This window comes from Ictalurus furcatus, chromosome 17, assembly GCF_023375685.1.
Source record: "Ictalurus furcatus strain D&B chromosome 17, Billie_1.0, whole genome shotgun sequence".
NCBI lineage: Eukaryota > Metazoa > Chordata > Actinopteri > Siluriformes > Ictaluridae > Ictalurus > Ictalurus furcatus.
This window is the reverse complement of record NC_071271.1, coordinates 20,556,235-20,573,885: the sequence shown is the minus strand read 5'-3', so window position 1 is coordinate 20,573,885 and position 17,651 is coordinate 20,556,235. Positions and strand designations below refer to the sequence as shown.

General features: G+C 37.9%; 1 protein-coding gene across 1 annotated transcript in view; it reads right to left on the bottom strand.

Annotated features, from left to right (window-relative positions):
- Window positions 1–4,580, bottom strand: part of nphs1 (NPHS1 adhesion molecule, nephrin) — a 150,843-nt gene extending 146,263 nt beyond the window's left edge. The window contains exon 1 of the mRNA XM_053647328.1: window positions 4,484–4,580. Coding sequence (XP_053503303.1) covers window positions 4,484–4,538 — 55 coding nt within the window. The 5' untranslated portion in view covers window positions 4,539–4,580. The remainder of the gene's footprint in view (window positions 1–4,483) is intronic.
- Window positions 4,581–17,651: the final 13,071 nt, after the last annotated feature.

The following is a 17,651-nucleotide window of genomic DNA, read 5'->3' as shown; positions in this document are numbered from 1 at the left end:
CCATCCAGCTGAGCCAACATGCAATGCTAAAAGCAGCTATTTTTGTTCTTTGTCAGTTCTAAAGGTTACTCATGCCATTCAAATAAATGAGACAAAATGGTATTTATGTGCATAAGAGCTATCATAGTACTTTCTGTACAGGTACCAAAGTTCACACCCGACAAATGTAATTATGTTGTTTGGCGTAGCATAGCAGCACAAAGGCACCACGCTATGTGTTCCCTCATGGCCTTCAAAACACCATGCGTGACTGTGCTAAAGTAGGTGGCAGGTGCATTATGGTGAATCGCCAGCAGCACAATTGTGAGGTAAAACCATGCAGAGGAAGGTGAATAGGAGCAACCTAGAGCCTGGACACAAAGATCCCACACCTCAGGAGTTATGGGTACGCTCTGCAGCATTCCTGAATCAAGCTAAACACACTGATTGTATTCAGGAAGCCAAAAGAGGTTTGTCAAGTTGTAAACAACTTTGATTTGTTCTTGCATTTATCTATAATCTGCTGCTTTTATGAGTCTGTGTTTATTAGAATTAAGCTATGGTTCAATTTAAAGCCACTTTTGATGTGATTTTAATGTTGAAATTTTACAGAATTACAAGTAGCATATATTACAGTAGTGTAAGCTACTAATTCATTATTTATCTCACTGGTCAAGTGTGATTTAAATTTGTGTAAAGATGTGGAATTATTTATTTGTTTGTTGTATATAGGTTAAACTATAAGCCTATACTATGTATTATTTAATATTTTTTCTTTATTTAATAAAATCTACTGTACACGTTCAAAATATTTCTTTCTATAATAAACCAAATAAGCCAAATAGTCAACACAGGCATAAAATCTATATTAATATCATGACTGTGTGTCATTTCAGGTTGTGTTTTTTTCTCTCTCTCTTTAATAAATAAAGAAATGTCAGCATTATCAAACTGTTATGGTATAAGGGGAATCAAAAAATTGTACCATTAAAAAATTCTAATTGTTTCCACTACAAATACCATTACAAACCATTAGCTATCCATCGACACCATTACCATCACTTTTATTGGTCTTATAGGAACAAATTACCATTAGAGACCCACAGGGTCCATTACAGTGTCCATGAAAACCTATACAATTCCCATTATAACCATTACAAATTCTCTGAGGGTTTCTATTGTTTTTTTTTTCAGTAGGGTAATCATTGATTATTTTTCTACAAAAGCAAATCCTGTCTTGTTTTATTCCGTACCTAATTTATTTGGATACAGGTCAATGCATGTATATTTAGTTAACATTTAAATAAATGTGTTAATATACAGGAGGGCATGGTGGTTAGCATGTCTGCCTCACACCTCTTGGGTTGGGGGTTTGATTCCCGTCTCCGTCCCTTGCTTTGGGGGCTCCTCCGGGTACTCCGGTTTCCTCCCCCAGTCCAAAGACATATGTTGTAGGCTGACTGGCGTTTCCAAATTGTTTGTTGTGCTTGATTATGCCCTGTGATGGGTTGCCCTAAACTCCCTGGGATAGGCTCCAGGATCCCTGTCTAGGATAAACGGTACAGAAAATGGGTGGATGGTAACAAATTTTGTTACTTTGCTAACATTACTTATCATATATTTAATGTGAAGTTCATGATTTGTTCATGGTAATTAATTCAGTAAAAATACTAGCTAAAGGAAACAATTTAAAGTGTTGTTTTTTTTTAATTAAATATTAATTATTAATAACTATGTATTTAATTATTAATTAATTAAACCAAAATTTGATTACCCACCAGTCAGAAATGTGACCAATAATAATAATAATAATAATAATAATAATAATAATAATAATATTTTTAAAAAAAAAATAATGTATATTTTCACTAAGATTTCTAAAATAATTTTGTAAAAGACATACAGTTTTTGCCATAGGACTCCCAGTGAATAAAATTCATGTACACACACCACTGAGGGAAAAATCGGATTATATGGCTTATCTCATTAAGAATGCATTTGTAAGTGAAACCATGTTTTGTTCGTGAAACCCTGACTTGAAGTGTGTCTGAATATTCTGTTCACATAACATTAGTATCTCATAGCCACATTTTTCATTCAAATTGTAACATTTCCTCACTTATGATGCAGAGGTAATTGCGGTCACGTGTTAATGACTAACACTTGATATTGATTCAATTAGTAGTGTGATGTATCGTCACTTGTGCTTTCACAGAAAACAGAAAACCTGTCATGAGAAGAATGATCACAGAGTAGGGAGGTTTAATAAGGTCACTAGAAAGGAGTAAATAAATTGTATGTTAAGAAAGACATGTGGAAATCTTTCCAATTAGTAAATGAGTTACAGATTACATTGTTGAGATGTAAATTCTGTCAATTGTGTCAATTGTGTGTTCTCTGGAATATTAAAATCATGTCTTAAACAGTAATAAACCAGTTCTTTGTCCTGGAATCAGACTTTTGAACCCTTCTTCCAAAAGTGGTCCAGAAGTATTCTTACTTCCTGTTAATCATATGTATTTAGATATGGTGCAGCACTCCTGTGAAAGAGGGTGTGTATGTAAAAGTAGTCTGATCTGAGTGGGTTTGCAGTCATTGTTTTCAGAAGCATTAAATTGCGAAAGTCTTATAGGCATAATGCTGTTGCAAAAACAAGTGCTATGTGCCTGAACTGTAGCCCTCAGGCGGTACTTATAGAAGCTAATTTACAAGAAGCTTGCTATATTGGATGGAGTGTGTGCTACCTGCCGAACACTGTCTGACTCATCTGAGTGAGCAATGACCCATTTTTACATTTTTATTCATCCGGCAGAAACTTTTATCTGAAGCGACTTACAATTAAGATGAAACTGATCTCAAGTGAAATCGGAACATATTTGAATAAGCGGTTGGATTTCATTCAATTTGGGAAGTCATAAGAAAAGTTACAAACACAAACCCTGCTTCTAACTCCAACCTTTATACCTTATTATGCAAACTGAGCTGTAAAAGGTTGTTTCCTCACCAGCCTCTTTATTTTCTCTCTGGAACTTAAGACAAAATTCAGCTTGTTATGATATCGAGAAATCAGAAAGCCTTCCACTTGCCCTCAGGTTTTAGTTTCCATGATGCATACAGTGAGAAATTAACCAGAATGTTCCTGAAAACCAAAAATGTACACACACATATGTGTGTGTGTATGTGTGTGTGTGTGTGTACATTTTTTTTTGTTTTCAGGAACATTCTGGTTAATTTCTCACTGTATGCTTCATGGAAACTGTAAAAATCTGATATATATGTTGGGTAGGAGTGTGTGTATGTGTGTGTGTATACGTATGTATGTATGAATGTATATATATATATATATATATATATATATATATATATATATATATATATATATATATTCTAAGCCATAGAATATCCTGTCATCAAAGTTAATGTATTATCAGATCACAGAGTATCGGCTCTTGTAATTTCTAGATAAAATGTTATCTCCGCTGAAATCATAACACTCCGATATGCAATCATGCACTAATTTCAAGACACAATATACATTTTTATTTATAAATATTAATTGATTAAAATCTAAGTAATTAAATGACATCTGAAAAAAAAAATCTAAACACAAACAAACAAACAAAAACAATATACTAGGTAATCAAATTCCTGTACTGAATAATTAGAAACCCAGGCTTTTATATATATATATATATATATATATATATATATATATATATATATATATATATATATATGAAGGCTGGGGTTCTAAGGGTTAACTTTTTAGTGGGCAGATCATGCATTATCTCTTCATACCAGTGGCCAAAAAATTTAATTTGTGCCTCTTTTGGGGGTGCCCATGTTCAGCATAGAATTTTTTTTGTGATGTCACACTCCACAGTAGTGGTTAATGGCTCATATGAAAGTAGACACTCAGGGCTTGCAGTTTTTCATAAGTATTTCTCTTTTTTTTTTTACCTATCCTACTAGGTTTAAATGTTATAATTTTATTGTGTGTTTTTATTTCACGGTGTTTTACTATCAAAAAAGCTTTTGTTGTACTGTCTGTTTTATCTCTGTACCAATGTTATTGTGGAGAGTATGAATTGTTTGCCCAGCAGCAGGCTCACACCCCTCCCCTAGCTCACCAGCAGCTAAACACAGAGTCATGACTAATCTTACCGCCTTGTGGAGATAAAATAATTTATTTGTTAATACTAATTAAAAATGTAAAATAATGTAAAATAAGTTGTCTGTCAGATGCAAATACTGAATGGAATTCCAGTGTACTGCTAGAAATGGTTTTAAATTATTAAAATAATTTTGTGCCAGCGCCACATCTACAGCTGTCTGGCATCTACCCAAATTTCACGATCATGTTGGACTTCTCAGTTTATTTGTACAGATTGTATTATTTTATTTAATATAGTTCCTAGCTTGAAATGGATTGCTGGCAAGGTGTGAAAGTAATATATTATCTATACATATAATGAATATAAATAATATTGATGTGTGTCCTTACCTTGTAATTTCAGGAGCAGAAGAATAATGCTGACAAGGGATGACAACACAACCATCTCATCCAATCACAGTCTAGCTATCCTGTAACACACAATGTTGTATGCCAACAAACAAAGAATGAGATTTAGCAGCAGGCAGTATACAGGTTTCTGCAAATTCCGGAAAGTTTATGTGTGTGTGTCCTAACCCTTATCTTTCACCTTTAAAGAATAAATGTTAAGGAGCTCCGCGGAATAAGATCAGGTAATGAGATCGAGTGTTTTTCCAAGCAAACGTGTCTACCAGTGTGTGTCAGTCACTCCCTCGGGCATCGTGACCATTACAAGCTTCTTCATACTCCTCCAGTCTCGCCTCCTACAGCTTCATTTCAGCCTGAGCTAATAAAGCATGGATTTCAGGTCAATCGCTTCACATTACCAAGCACCATGGAACAAATAATAGTGATTTACTTAATTAAAAACCAAACATTCTGCCGTCTAAATAAACAAAAGGAGAAGAACGCTTTAGCTCTTTGAGGCATTTCCCACTGTCTATTAGTCGCACTTCATCAGGCTTTGATGAGAATTAGCTCACTGTCAGATATTCCCATGCCAATAAACAGTGCCAGGCACTTTTTTTTTGCTACTCATGCCATGAAGCCTCTATTTTCTCAAATTTCTCTCCATATCTATCTCTCCCTCATGGTTTCTCTCTAATCACCTACTGTGTGATCTCTGAAACAAACCCAAACAACAGCTTTCAATGCCATAACACTAAGTCAAATCCCAAATGCTGTCTACGACAAGGAGTTGCAATTTAACCTGAAAGAAGCAGCAGGCAACATGCTACAGTGGCCCATAAGTGCAAAACACATTAACAAACCAACAAGGTGACAACAAATCGGACAACACAGGAGTAAAATGAAAATAAAAGCACAACAGCAAATCAAAAAACACAACTTCACTAAAAACACAACAGCAAAACCAAAAACACAACAGCAAAAAACACAACAACTTCACTAAAAGCACAACAGCAAATCAGAACACACAACAGAAAATCCAAAAACACAATCCAAAACACAACAGCAAATCCAAAAGCACAGCAGCAAAACTGAAAAAAACAACAACAAATATAACAACAACTATAACAACTTAGTGCTAACCACTAAGCCACCGTACACCCTGGAAACATAACAACAAATCAGAAAACACAACAGCAAATTAAACAAGCAAACAAACAAAAACAACAACAACAGAAAGACCAAAAACACACCAAACCCAAAAGCAATTTCAAAAACATAACAGCAAACCCCCCTCACAAAAAACAACAGCTAATCTAAAACACAACAGCAAATATAAAATACATCAACAGCATTTACTCAGGATGGCCCTTATTGAATATCTCATGCTTGTTGCTGATTGGACATGGCATATGACTATAACAAGTAATTCTGTAGTTAGCCTGGAAAAATGATTATAATGTGAAATTACTTATGTTACTATAGTATTGAATAATTCTTTCTTCTGAATAACCCACTTCCTGGGGCAACTTTTTAGTCTCAAATTATTCATGTTAAATAATGCAGTGCACCATGTGAATGCCCCTGATAAAAATAAGCACAAATAAGAGCTTCAGTAAATTCATTTAGGCTCATATTTCCTCTTACTGTAAACATCCTCCAGATCTTCAATTTCTGTGATCTCTATAAGCCTGTCATGCGATCAGCAATGAGATTATGATGTTTAATAAGGACCCTTTCTGTTCCCTTTCAAAGGGAACTCAACTTTGTGTGAGCTTCACACTGTGGGAAGTGCCCTTGAGCATCACCAGTATCTGACGTCTGTGTGAAATCACACCTATGTATAGGCCTGCCGTGGTCAGGTGATGTGGCATTTCGCATGTTGCGTGATTATAAAACGGCACCTGTAAACCACATCATCAGCCTTATTGTCATATCACAGCAAACCAGTGATTACATTTCCCATCCTGCACTGCGGCCTACAAACATGGCCACCATGGGCCACAATTCCCAGAACACTCACTTTCATTCTACTCATGCACATCTGCATCCAATCTCACACACAATCACACCACACTTAAAAGAGACTGTTTGAACACCAAGTGTTTGTGAAGTATACGCTCGGTTGTCTTCTGTCTCTGTCATTACCAAGCCTTGATACCGTGTTTGTTTATTCTGGTTTTGACTTTGCTCACATTTACAACCTTGTCCCTTTGGCTTGCCTAGTTTGGACTGTTTGCCTGATCGATTGACCCTTGCCTGCCTATGTACCGGGATTTCTGCCTGATCCTTTGAACTTATTGGACTTATTGTTGTTTCATTAAACTGCCATACCTGCATATGCTTCTGTCTGCACCTCCATTATGTGACACTTATTATCTTCAGCAAAGACTGCATCTCGGCTGTTTGTGTGAATGCTTGTAAAAACTTTTCACTTACTCTCTATTTTTTCAAGCAAAAAAAATCTTTATTTTTTTGTTCCTTTGCAAAGAAAAGAAACGTATGAGTCAGAGAGACTTCAGGAAGTGTGTTACTCTTTGTTCCCATTTTATTATGGAGGGGGATGGACACACTTTCTGTGTGAGGTGTCTGTTGATGGAGCATATTGCAGTGGCCCTTGAGATGGCTGACCGCCTGCGTTGTGAACACTTCACAATCAGGCCCTTTTTTCCAGAAGTGCATGACGAAATATCGCGATTCTGGGGAACACCGTACACCAGCCGTATTTATAACCCCAATGTTGTATTATTCGGCCATTCTGAGGAATGAACAGTACAGGTATATGGCTAGTGGTGGAGGCAGTGGTGGAGTTTTGCCACACCGTGGATTCACTAGTCACACGTCACCCTGGCACTTTGGCAGAGAGGCAACCTCAGGGATGGAAGATAAGGATAAGGTCTCCCTGCTGTATGCCCCTGTTGAACCTTCTGGCCTGTTTATCGGTGCGGGTAACGCCATTGCTGACAGGTTTTGCAAGGAGAAACAGCAAATTGTGTTGTTCAGCCAGTTCCTTCCCCGTTGTGTCGAGTTCAACTAGTGCGAGGGAGGCACAGAAGGGTGCTTTTTACAGCTGTTATTTCCTGGTCCACAAAAAAAGATGGAAATATGCAGCCAATTTTAGATCTGCGTCATCTGAACCGTACTCTTCAGACATACAGGTTCACGATGTTGATGCTCAAACTTATCATTCCTGAGATTCAGTTTGAGGACTGGTTTGTGACAATAGATCTTAAAGATGTAAATTTCCACATAGAAATATTGCCCAGTCACAGAAGTTCCTGAGGTTCACGTTTGGAGGTAATGCATAGCAATATCAGGTTCTTCCCTTTGGTGTAGCTTTAGCCCCTCGCATCTGCACGAAGTGCATGGATGCCGCTCTGGCTCCCTTGTGACTCCCGGGCATCCATGCACTTAAGTACCTGGACAACTGGTTCATTCTAGTGCAATCCAGGGAGTTGGCGATTCAACATCAAGATGTTGTTCTCGTCTACATGAGGAGCTTGGGGCTCAGGTTGAACCACAAGAAAAGTATGCTTTCTCCAATGCAGAGGACAGCTTTTCTACTATGAAGAGGGAATTTCTATCTCCAACACACGTAGGGTCAATTCGATCAACATTGAGCAAGATAAAGATGGGTCTGGGAATCCCCTCCAGTCTCTACAAAAGACTGTTGGGGCTTAGGGCAGCAGCAGCCGACGTCATACCATTGGGATTATTGCACATAATCTGAGGACGAAACTACTGAGTGTGATCAGTGTCACCTGGCGATGCCTATGTGCTCTGAGAATTTGGAGGTGTCCTCGGTTCCTAGCCTTGGGTCACACTCCCAGGGCGTGTCCTCGTGGTAATGACAGATGCCTCCCTCCTGGGCTGGGTCTTAGATGTCTGTCCAGCTAACAGTCTCTGGAGTGGCCCTTGTCTAAAGTGGCTTATAAATCACCTAGAAATGCGGGCCGTATTTCTAGCACTGAAATTCTTTCTTCCTCAGGGGATTGGAAGCTCCAGCCACAGGTGGTGGAGTCTGTATGGGGGAGATTTGCATGGCTTTGTCTTACTGGGGCATGCCTGTGAAGTGTGTCTTTGCTTCAGATAATAGAGGCTGTTGACGTGGTTTACAGGCACCGTTTTATAATCACGCATCACACGAAATTCCACATCACCTGACTATGGCAGGTATGATTTCCCACAAAGCTCATGCAGTGTCTTGTTCCCTTCTCAGGGAGCAGGGTTACATGCGTAACCCAAATTCCAGACGTTTTGAGTTAATGCTGACATGGTTCTGATTCTTGCTGTTGTGTTTTGGCTTTGCTGTTATATTTTTAAATTTGCGGTTATGTTGTTTTTTTTTTTTTTGCTGTTGTGTTTTTTTAATTTGTTGTGTTTTCAAATTTGCTGTTATTTTTTTTGGTTTTGCTCTTGTGTTTTTGAATTTGCTAATGTGATTTTGGTTTTGTTGATTCTTTTTGATTTGCTGTTACATTTTGACTTTGTTATTGTGTGTTTTGTTTTTGCCTTACTGGCCAAAATAACATGCAGATTCGGACAAACTTCCATGCAACACTAAACACAAACACCGAAACAACAACCAGCCGTATTACTGCTGAAATTATACAGCAACTGATGGATGACTTTGAATCTAGCCCAAGACACCAGCAGTCGGTTTTTATATGAGGGTTTTCTCTTCATAGCCTCAGAATTGAAATATGTCTGTGGCTATGAGAATATCCATCAGTCCTGGCAGATAAAGCTCTGCAGCACTCTAATCTGTTTAGATCCAGGCCTGCTGTGTCAATATGCTTTCCGCACGCTATCGAAGATGGCAGCACATGCTGCGACAACCGCACTGCCTACGCGCCGCACGTTTCCCTTCCATAATCGTTTCTGACCTTGCCTCTCTCTCTCTAAGCATTTCAGAAAGGGGAAAGTTTGATTTGAAATTTGATTCGTCAATGCAACTTTCTGGTCAGCCAAGGGGAGAGGATGCAGACCGTGACCCTGTTAGGTGAATTTTAATGGCTTCTTTCATAACTCCCTCCAACGGCTCAGCACTCTCTGGCCTTAGCCTATTTGATGTGAAAGGCCCATGAAATCAACCGATGTCCAGGAAATGAACGCTTCACTCAGAGCCACTCCTGAGCTATGCAGATTGGAACACACATATCAATACATGCTCAAAATTCCTGTTTTGCTTTGATTATATACAGTGCATGGTATTTCCATTTTCTTTGAGTGAGCTGGATGAAGTGAAGTGCTGTAAAATTCAAGAATTTCTGTTTGGGAACTAATAATTGCCCTAAAATTATTGCAAGTGTACTGAACCAAATAAAGCAAAAGTAACATATGTATGTGTGAAAAGCTTGCATTGACTTAGGACACAATGGGAACAAAGGAAGTTAATTTATACCAATAAACTGCATAAATAAACATATGCAAACTTGATAACAACCACGAAAACAATGTACAAGATGATTCATTCACACAAATGAATATATTCCTAGGACATAAGATAACATCTTTAACACGAGCAAAATAGTATGTGTTGTCCATTTGGTGTGTTTGCAGTTTGGGGGACTTCCACCTAAGGTGCAAAATACAGCATGGAAGCAGTGGAAATACAGTGCCCTCCAGTAATATTGGCGTCCTTGGTAAATATGAGCAAAGAAGGCCGTGAAAAATTGTCTTTATTGTTTAACCTTTTGATATTTTGATTTTTAAAAAAAATCACAGAACTACAAGTGCAAACACAACACAGGTTTATAAAAAAAAAATCTTTGTTGAATTTAGGTGTGCAACAATTATTGGCACCCCTATGAATTCATATGAGAAAAATATATTTGAGGTATATTCCCATTGATATTGATTTTTATTTTATTTTTTAGTACACCTGGGTACCTAGGAACATTGTTCAACCATGACTTCCTGTTTCACAGGGGTATAAATATGAGGTAACACATAGGTCAAATTCCCTTAGTCATTCATAACAATGGGTAAGACCAAGGAATATAGATAATGGTGCACAGTAAAAGGTTGTTGAGTTTCACAAAATGGGAAGTGGCTATAAGAATATAGCAAACGCATTGACGCAATTACAACATCAGGGAAATAATTAAGAAGTTCCAGTCAACTGGAAATAAGGATATTTCATACCATACACATTTTCAACATGACGTCATTCCCACAAATACTCTTTACTTATTCTATAAATTGCCCACTTTGAAATAGAAACAGTAAATTCATCAAAAAGATACAGTAAGTACACTTCCAACAAAGTAAATATAAAGGTGAGTAACTTACAAAAAGACAAAAAGTATCAAAATGATAATTTCTCCTTTATATAATATACTATTGTTGCTTTCAGTAAGATTTATGGAATGCTTGTGCATGTATTATGAAGGCCCATTGTAGGTAACCTTCAAAAAAGTGTTACCAGACCTATTTTTATATCAATAGTATATAATCTTTTTCATAAATGATGAAATAACAGCTCTTCTTAGACTTATAAGGACTTCTTAAAATTCTACAATAGAAAGACATAGTACAAGTACAAGGTTGAACCAGACATAACCGTCCTTGGTTTAAATAAAGAAAAGTTACTGTGCTTTCTGTTGCACTTTTCAATGTAGTCAAATCATCAAGATTTTCATTCAAGTCTTCCTACTTTCCTAAACATACCCCAATCCCCCCTCCTAACACACACCTGTTGCATGAGTCAACTCAGATCTGACAGAGAGAAAAGGAAACAACAAAGCGATGATGATAGAGGCCTTCTTTCAGTTTCACATCACCTCACTCTGACTGAGTCTTCTGAGAGATACAGAGAGAAACACTGTTCCCAGAGAAGAAAGAAAGGAAGTAAAGCAAAGCTGGTAGATTTGCATGAGAGTGAGTGGAACTCACCTTTATCTGAAGTGGTGCGACTCGTTACTCATCGCTTGGTGTAAAGAGCACTCTCCGACTCTGATAGTGAAGACACGTTGAGTCTACAATGTTCACACCCCTTCTCCCTGACAGCTCCAAAATGACACGGGGGAGGCAAGGAATGAGGGAGGGATGTGAAAGGGGGAGGAAAAGAAATTACAAGAAAAGTGCTGATGTTAAGAAAAAGATCAAGAAACCACTGGAACATGATGCTGCAGCTCTTCGCAGGTCATTGCCCTCCCCTGCTTTTAATGGTATGTCTCTTTACAGTCTCGGTTTCGTGTGATTGTGTGATGTTCTTTTTTCTGTATATTGCTGTAATCTATTAACATTTTCTTTACTGTTTGGATTAACAGGTTTGCTTGGGTTTACAGATTAAATTTTAGTCTTTGGAAGACTCTTTTATTCTAAAATGTTAGGCAGAATCCAAAAAAAAAAAATGCAAAGAACTGAGCAGTTGCAGGTTAATGGCCTTCCTCAAGGCCCCAACAGTGCTGGCTAAGACATCAGAATCTCATCTGAATACTAAATGACTCGGTTTGAGCATAAAGCACACTGCTTAGGCTAGAGGAACCATTTTCTTTCATACCTTAATGTGGTGGTGCACTTAGATACACTATACAGGCAAACGTTTTAGGCACATGCAAAGAAATGCTGGAGAGCAAATATGCCTTCAAAATAATGAAATTAAACGTTCCTACATTTAAGATAAAATACAGTAAAGAGCAGTAAACAGTAGTAAATGAAACAAAGTCAATATTTGGTGGTTAAAAATAATAGTCCCCGGTACAATTTGTGCAGTTTTATAAGGAAATGAGCTGTAAGTTTTATTGAGCATCTTGCAGAACAAGCCAAGGTTCTTCTGGAGACATTGACTGTTGCACTTGCTTCTTATTTTTTCCAACAAAACCCAGCAGCCTTCATTGTGTTTTTTTGTCTGAGAAGTGGTCTCTTACCTAATATTCTGGTTTCTTTGCTAACATACAAACATTTTTCTGTAACATTTAATTTTGTGCTAGAAAACTACTGTTTGTGAATCTAAAATGTTTTTGCACTTTATAATATAGAAGTCATAAAATACAAATCTATAACAAAGTTTGGAAAAACAAAGTAAAAAAATTAGGGTGCCTAAAACTTTTGCACAGTACTGTATGTGGGCACCTGACCATCACACCCATATGAGTTCCTTCCCCAAACTGATTTCACAAAGTTGAAAGCACACAATTGACTAGCATGTAGATATTTGTATGCTGCAGCATCCATAAGTACGTGGTTTACTGATGATGGTGTGGAAGAATTTGAGTGACCTGCACAGAGCCCTAACCTCAACCCCACTAAACACATTTGGGATGAATTGGAATGCCGATTGCACCCCAGTCCTTTTTCTCCAGCATCAGTGCCCAAAGTCACCAATGTTCTTATGGTGGAATGAGCACAAATCCTCACAACCACACTCCAAAATCTAGGGGAAAGGGGTAGGGGTCTCAATTTAATATTAATCCCCATGGTTTTGTTAAGGGATGTTCAACAAGCATGTTTGGCCATATAGTATAGGAAGAAGTCCGTACAGCCTTTGCTGTATATTCCAGATTTCTTCACCAAACTGGATGAAAAGCAGGTTTGTTCAGGTGGCTTCTATATTACTTGTTCACAGTGATGTGCCTAGGGCAATTGATCTTAGACAATCCACCTACTGGTTGTACCTTTCAACTCCAGGGTTTGATTCTGAGCTTAGGTTACTGTCTGAGTAGTCTTACATTTACATTTACATTTATTTATTTAGCAGATACTTTTATCCAAACGACTTACAAATGAGAAAATACAAGCCAAGCAATATCAAGCGGAGAACAATACAAGTAGTTCTATCGTACAAGATCCATTAATTGAGTTCCAGAAGAAGCAAAGTGCGCAGAGTAGAGGTGTAAGTGGCAGAGTAATTTTATTTATTTATTTTTTTTTTTTTATGGGTTGGTTAGGTGTTAACGGAAGAGGTGGGTCTTTAGCTGTTTTTTTGAAGATAGTGACAGATTCTGCGGTCTGGATTGACGTTGGAAATTCATTCTACCACTGAGGAACACTTAGTCTGAAGGTTCTTGAAAGGGACCTTGAGCCACGCTGAGTAGCTCTTGCATGTTCTCCACATGTCCACATGGGTTTCCTTCATGTTTCCTAGTTTCCTCCCATTCCAGTAGGTGCATTGTGAGAGTATGTGCATATTAATGTGCATTGAGATAAACTGACTTCCCATCCAGGATGTATTCCTGCCTCACACTCAGTGATCCCAGGATAGGCTCCAGATCCACTGGTGCCCTGACCAGGAAAAGCACTTACTGAAGATGAATGAACAATGTTTGTTATTTTTGCCTTTGATATTTACTTCTTCACAGATTAAAATTCAGGCAGTTCGTAGTCAGTGCTTCGTGGTTAAGTGTGCTATTTAAGGACACAACAGTGCCACTCAGGCAACCCTGGCATTTAAACACATCTTCCTAGTTACGAACACACGGAAAAGAAACAAGGATATTTTGTTAATGTATTAAGGCTTCTCAAGCATTTTTTGTACTGGCACTCAGGTTGTAGAATGAACTTCCTCTGGCTCTCACAATACAAACACTGAAGATTTACCTCTTCACCAAGCACTTAAATGAGCACTTTAAAAACACTCTACTTGTACTATTTTAATTGCTTATTGAACTAACTTTATTCTAACAGGCCTTAATCTTGATAGTATAGCTTGATAGCGGCATCTTCAAAATGCTGTAAATGTATAGAATTTTGAACACAGAACCATAACCACTGACAATAACTGCCATTTTGACTATACATATCTTGCTAGTCTTGCAAAACCAATGGCTGGTGCAGTACTTATTGTATTTTTCCAATTTTCTCTACTCTGCAAAGCTCCCTCACAAGCCCCACAAGTGCAACAGGCAAGGTACACAAGGTGAAGTCTGTAACAAAGAGCCCGAGACAAACAAGTGATGCTTTAGTGGTTTTTAATAAAATACTCAGGATAAAACTGTTTACAAGAAGCAGGTGAGCATGAACATGAACAAAACAAGAACATAACACTAGAAATCAAAGTCTTTAAACTAGAACGTGGCAGACGAGGAGAATCTTATCAATTTGAACAATGCCTGAATTTGAATTAGATGAAAGATTAACATATTATTTAAACACAGACAAATAACACAAAGTACATGACTTACTGGGAATGTGTGCAGAGTGAGTATTTAAAGAGTCCTTAACTGATTGGGAACGGGCTGCAAGTGTTACTATTCAGGCAAGCAAGACAGGGTGCCAGTCACCTGCACCCAGAACAAGGGTGAGGCAGTTGTAGTGGCATGCTGGCAAATGGAGTTAAGGCCCTTTCACACTGAGCGGGACACGATAAAGCAAAGCGAAATGCCGATGAACAATGCTTTCACACTGAACGCGAAATGACTGATTGCCTTCAGCTAATTCATGAATGCGTGATAGTTGGTGCTGACCGAGAATGCATTTTACTCCTGCACACTAGGTGGCACAACCCACTATTCAGCTGAACGGCCTATGTCTTTAACTAACGAGAAGAAGAATCACTTTAATGTTGGTCTATAGCACCGTAAGGCACACAAACTGTTAAGAAGCATAGAAAAAATGTTTTTGTAGTCGCTGTGACTTTTATCAAAAAAATTCTTTGTTCTCAAACACCAATGATAACAAGAACTCAACATACATTCTCTTCTCTCTTCCGGAATACATTTCTTTGGTGTTTACACTGGATATTAAAACAGCTTTCTATGCTATGGCGCCACCAAAAAAAAAAATCTCGCCCTTTTGTGCAACAGCAGCTCTCCAGGTGATCTAAAGATCAAATCTAATTGGATGGCCCATTTCATCATGGCAACAGAGAAAAAAATCGACACACTGATTGCTTTGTTGCACCACGATGGATCGTGCCAGGTGTAAGGATCTGTTGTTTGAATTCAAGAGTATCATTGCATCATACATTCGTGTCGGTTAATCACACTCAGTGTCAAAGGCCCTTTACACGAGACCCTCTCCTAGGAGCCAAACCTGAGGTGATGAAATTACAAATGGATGGTTGACCTTGCTTTCGTGGTGCTGGGTCATTAGTGCAGCATCAATGGAGGTAGGGTTTGGAACTGGACTTATCCTGAGCCCAGTGATTTACTGTCCTTGTATGCAGACTAGAGGAGAGCATTCCTGCAACAGGCATAGTAACATCCTACCAGCTCACTTGCTGATTCCACGTACTCTGGAGTTCAGGTCTATGCATTGGTGTCCAGAGCCCTGATGGCACAAACACAAGCTCTCAGAAATGATCCTCTTGTCCTGTTAATGTCCATGGGTTCATAGGGTTTCTTCTCTCATAACCTGCACTGACTATACAGGCTCTACACTTGAACAAGCTATCCAGTCTGATCAAGAGAGTAATCAGCATTCTGTAAGAGCACAGGACAAACAAGAGATGCTTTAGTGGGTTTTAATAAAATCCTTCAACAAACACGATAAGACTGTTTACAAGAAGTGGGTGACCATGAACATGAGCAAAATAAGAATATGATGTAACACTAGAAATCATGGTCTTTAAACTAGAAAGTGGCAGGCAAAGAGAATACCAACATGAACTTTGAATGAACTTGACCTACAGCAATAACTAATGTTATTTAAACATAAACAAACAATACAAAGTACATGACCTAGAAATACTGGGAGCATGTTGGAAGAACAAATAGCAAGAGCACATATAGAGTTCAATGCAGAGGTATTATATTTGTTAATTTGTGAAAATGCTGATGTTAATATTCAGGCAAGAAAGAGCACATAGGACTTCTACGTACATCACGTACAGTAGTAGCAGAAATGCAGTGATACTGTTATTATATGTATAAGTTTAGATTTAAACTCAGGGTATAGCCAAAAAAGTGGACATAAAAAAAAACAATTAAAAACAATGAACCCTACCATGGTGCCCATAAAAAACCACTGGAAAACACATTGGTAATAATAACAGCACTGTCAGCATGTTGTGTGAATTTTGGCTCTGACAGTTCCTCAACCTCAGCTACATCACTCAAGTCTATAACTGATCTCCCAAAAGTATAAACAAACTAGTAGCCTAAATTAAGCCACTGCAACCCTGACAAGGCTGTTACTAAAGATGAACACTGGAAATGCATTGTGCTAATGTTAATGAGAGTGGTTATATGTTATACAGTATACTGTTTAGATATTTGCAAAAAATAGGGCCAAAATGATATAGCAAGCATGCTGCAGGTAACACTAGTGTATCAAAGTCAGTAATTAATGCTTCTGTAATAACAGTGTATGACAGTGATACATGTAGAGAAAACTGTGGTTCAAAATTGGATAACAAGTCATTGTGGTACTTGAAATTTGCACGTGGCTTTCTGTGTATTGTCAAAAGTACTATAGAAGTAAACTTGAATTCCTGACACTTCATATTTGTGCTACTTGAAAACAAATCTTTCTGAAAGGGAAACCCACTGTTGTAGAGTTCACTGAAAAACTGAAAAACATAAAGTATACAAGCAGTATACAAGTATACACAGTTGAGGGTTAAGGGTCTTGTTCAAGGACCTAACAGTAGCAATTCCTGCAGTTCTGCTGATTTGAGCTTGCAATCTTTAAATCACAAGTACAAAGCCTTAACAGCTGAAGCAGTGAGACAAAATCAATTTTAGCTTTTAGCTTAGCTCAGAAACACTGTGTGACGGCCCCAGATCTCTACCACACTCGTACTTTACAGACATAAATTCTCCAAACCCACTAGTTTGTAACATTTATGCTCATGCACGATAAACAGGATAGAGATGATTCACTTTATTTCATATATTTCATATAGCACCCCCAAGGCCCTTTCCCTCCAAGCATTCAAATTTTATACAGAATTCATTTTCTGCAGTTGAATATTTGATTATGCGTGGAGTACCCACAATTTTTTCCTTCTTGTGTCTCTCTTCTTGGGGACATGCTACAACCTGGAACAGTGCACTGAGACTTACATGTTGTGACTTGGATCTAGTGCTGCATCAGGGGGGAAAACGTTTCAAAGTATGTTTTCCATTAGGGATATTTTCTGCTTTTGAATAAATTACAATTCATTTAGACCATTTTAGAGAATCTCCTCTGTGATGCCTCATGAGATATAATGAAAACTCCAAAAAGATACAGCTTACAAGGATTGTTTTGCTTATGAAAGGATATACATTATGTATTTCCTGCA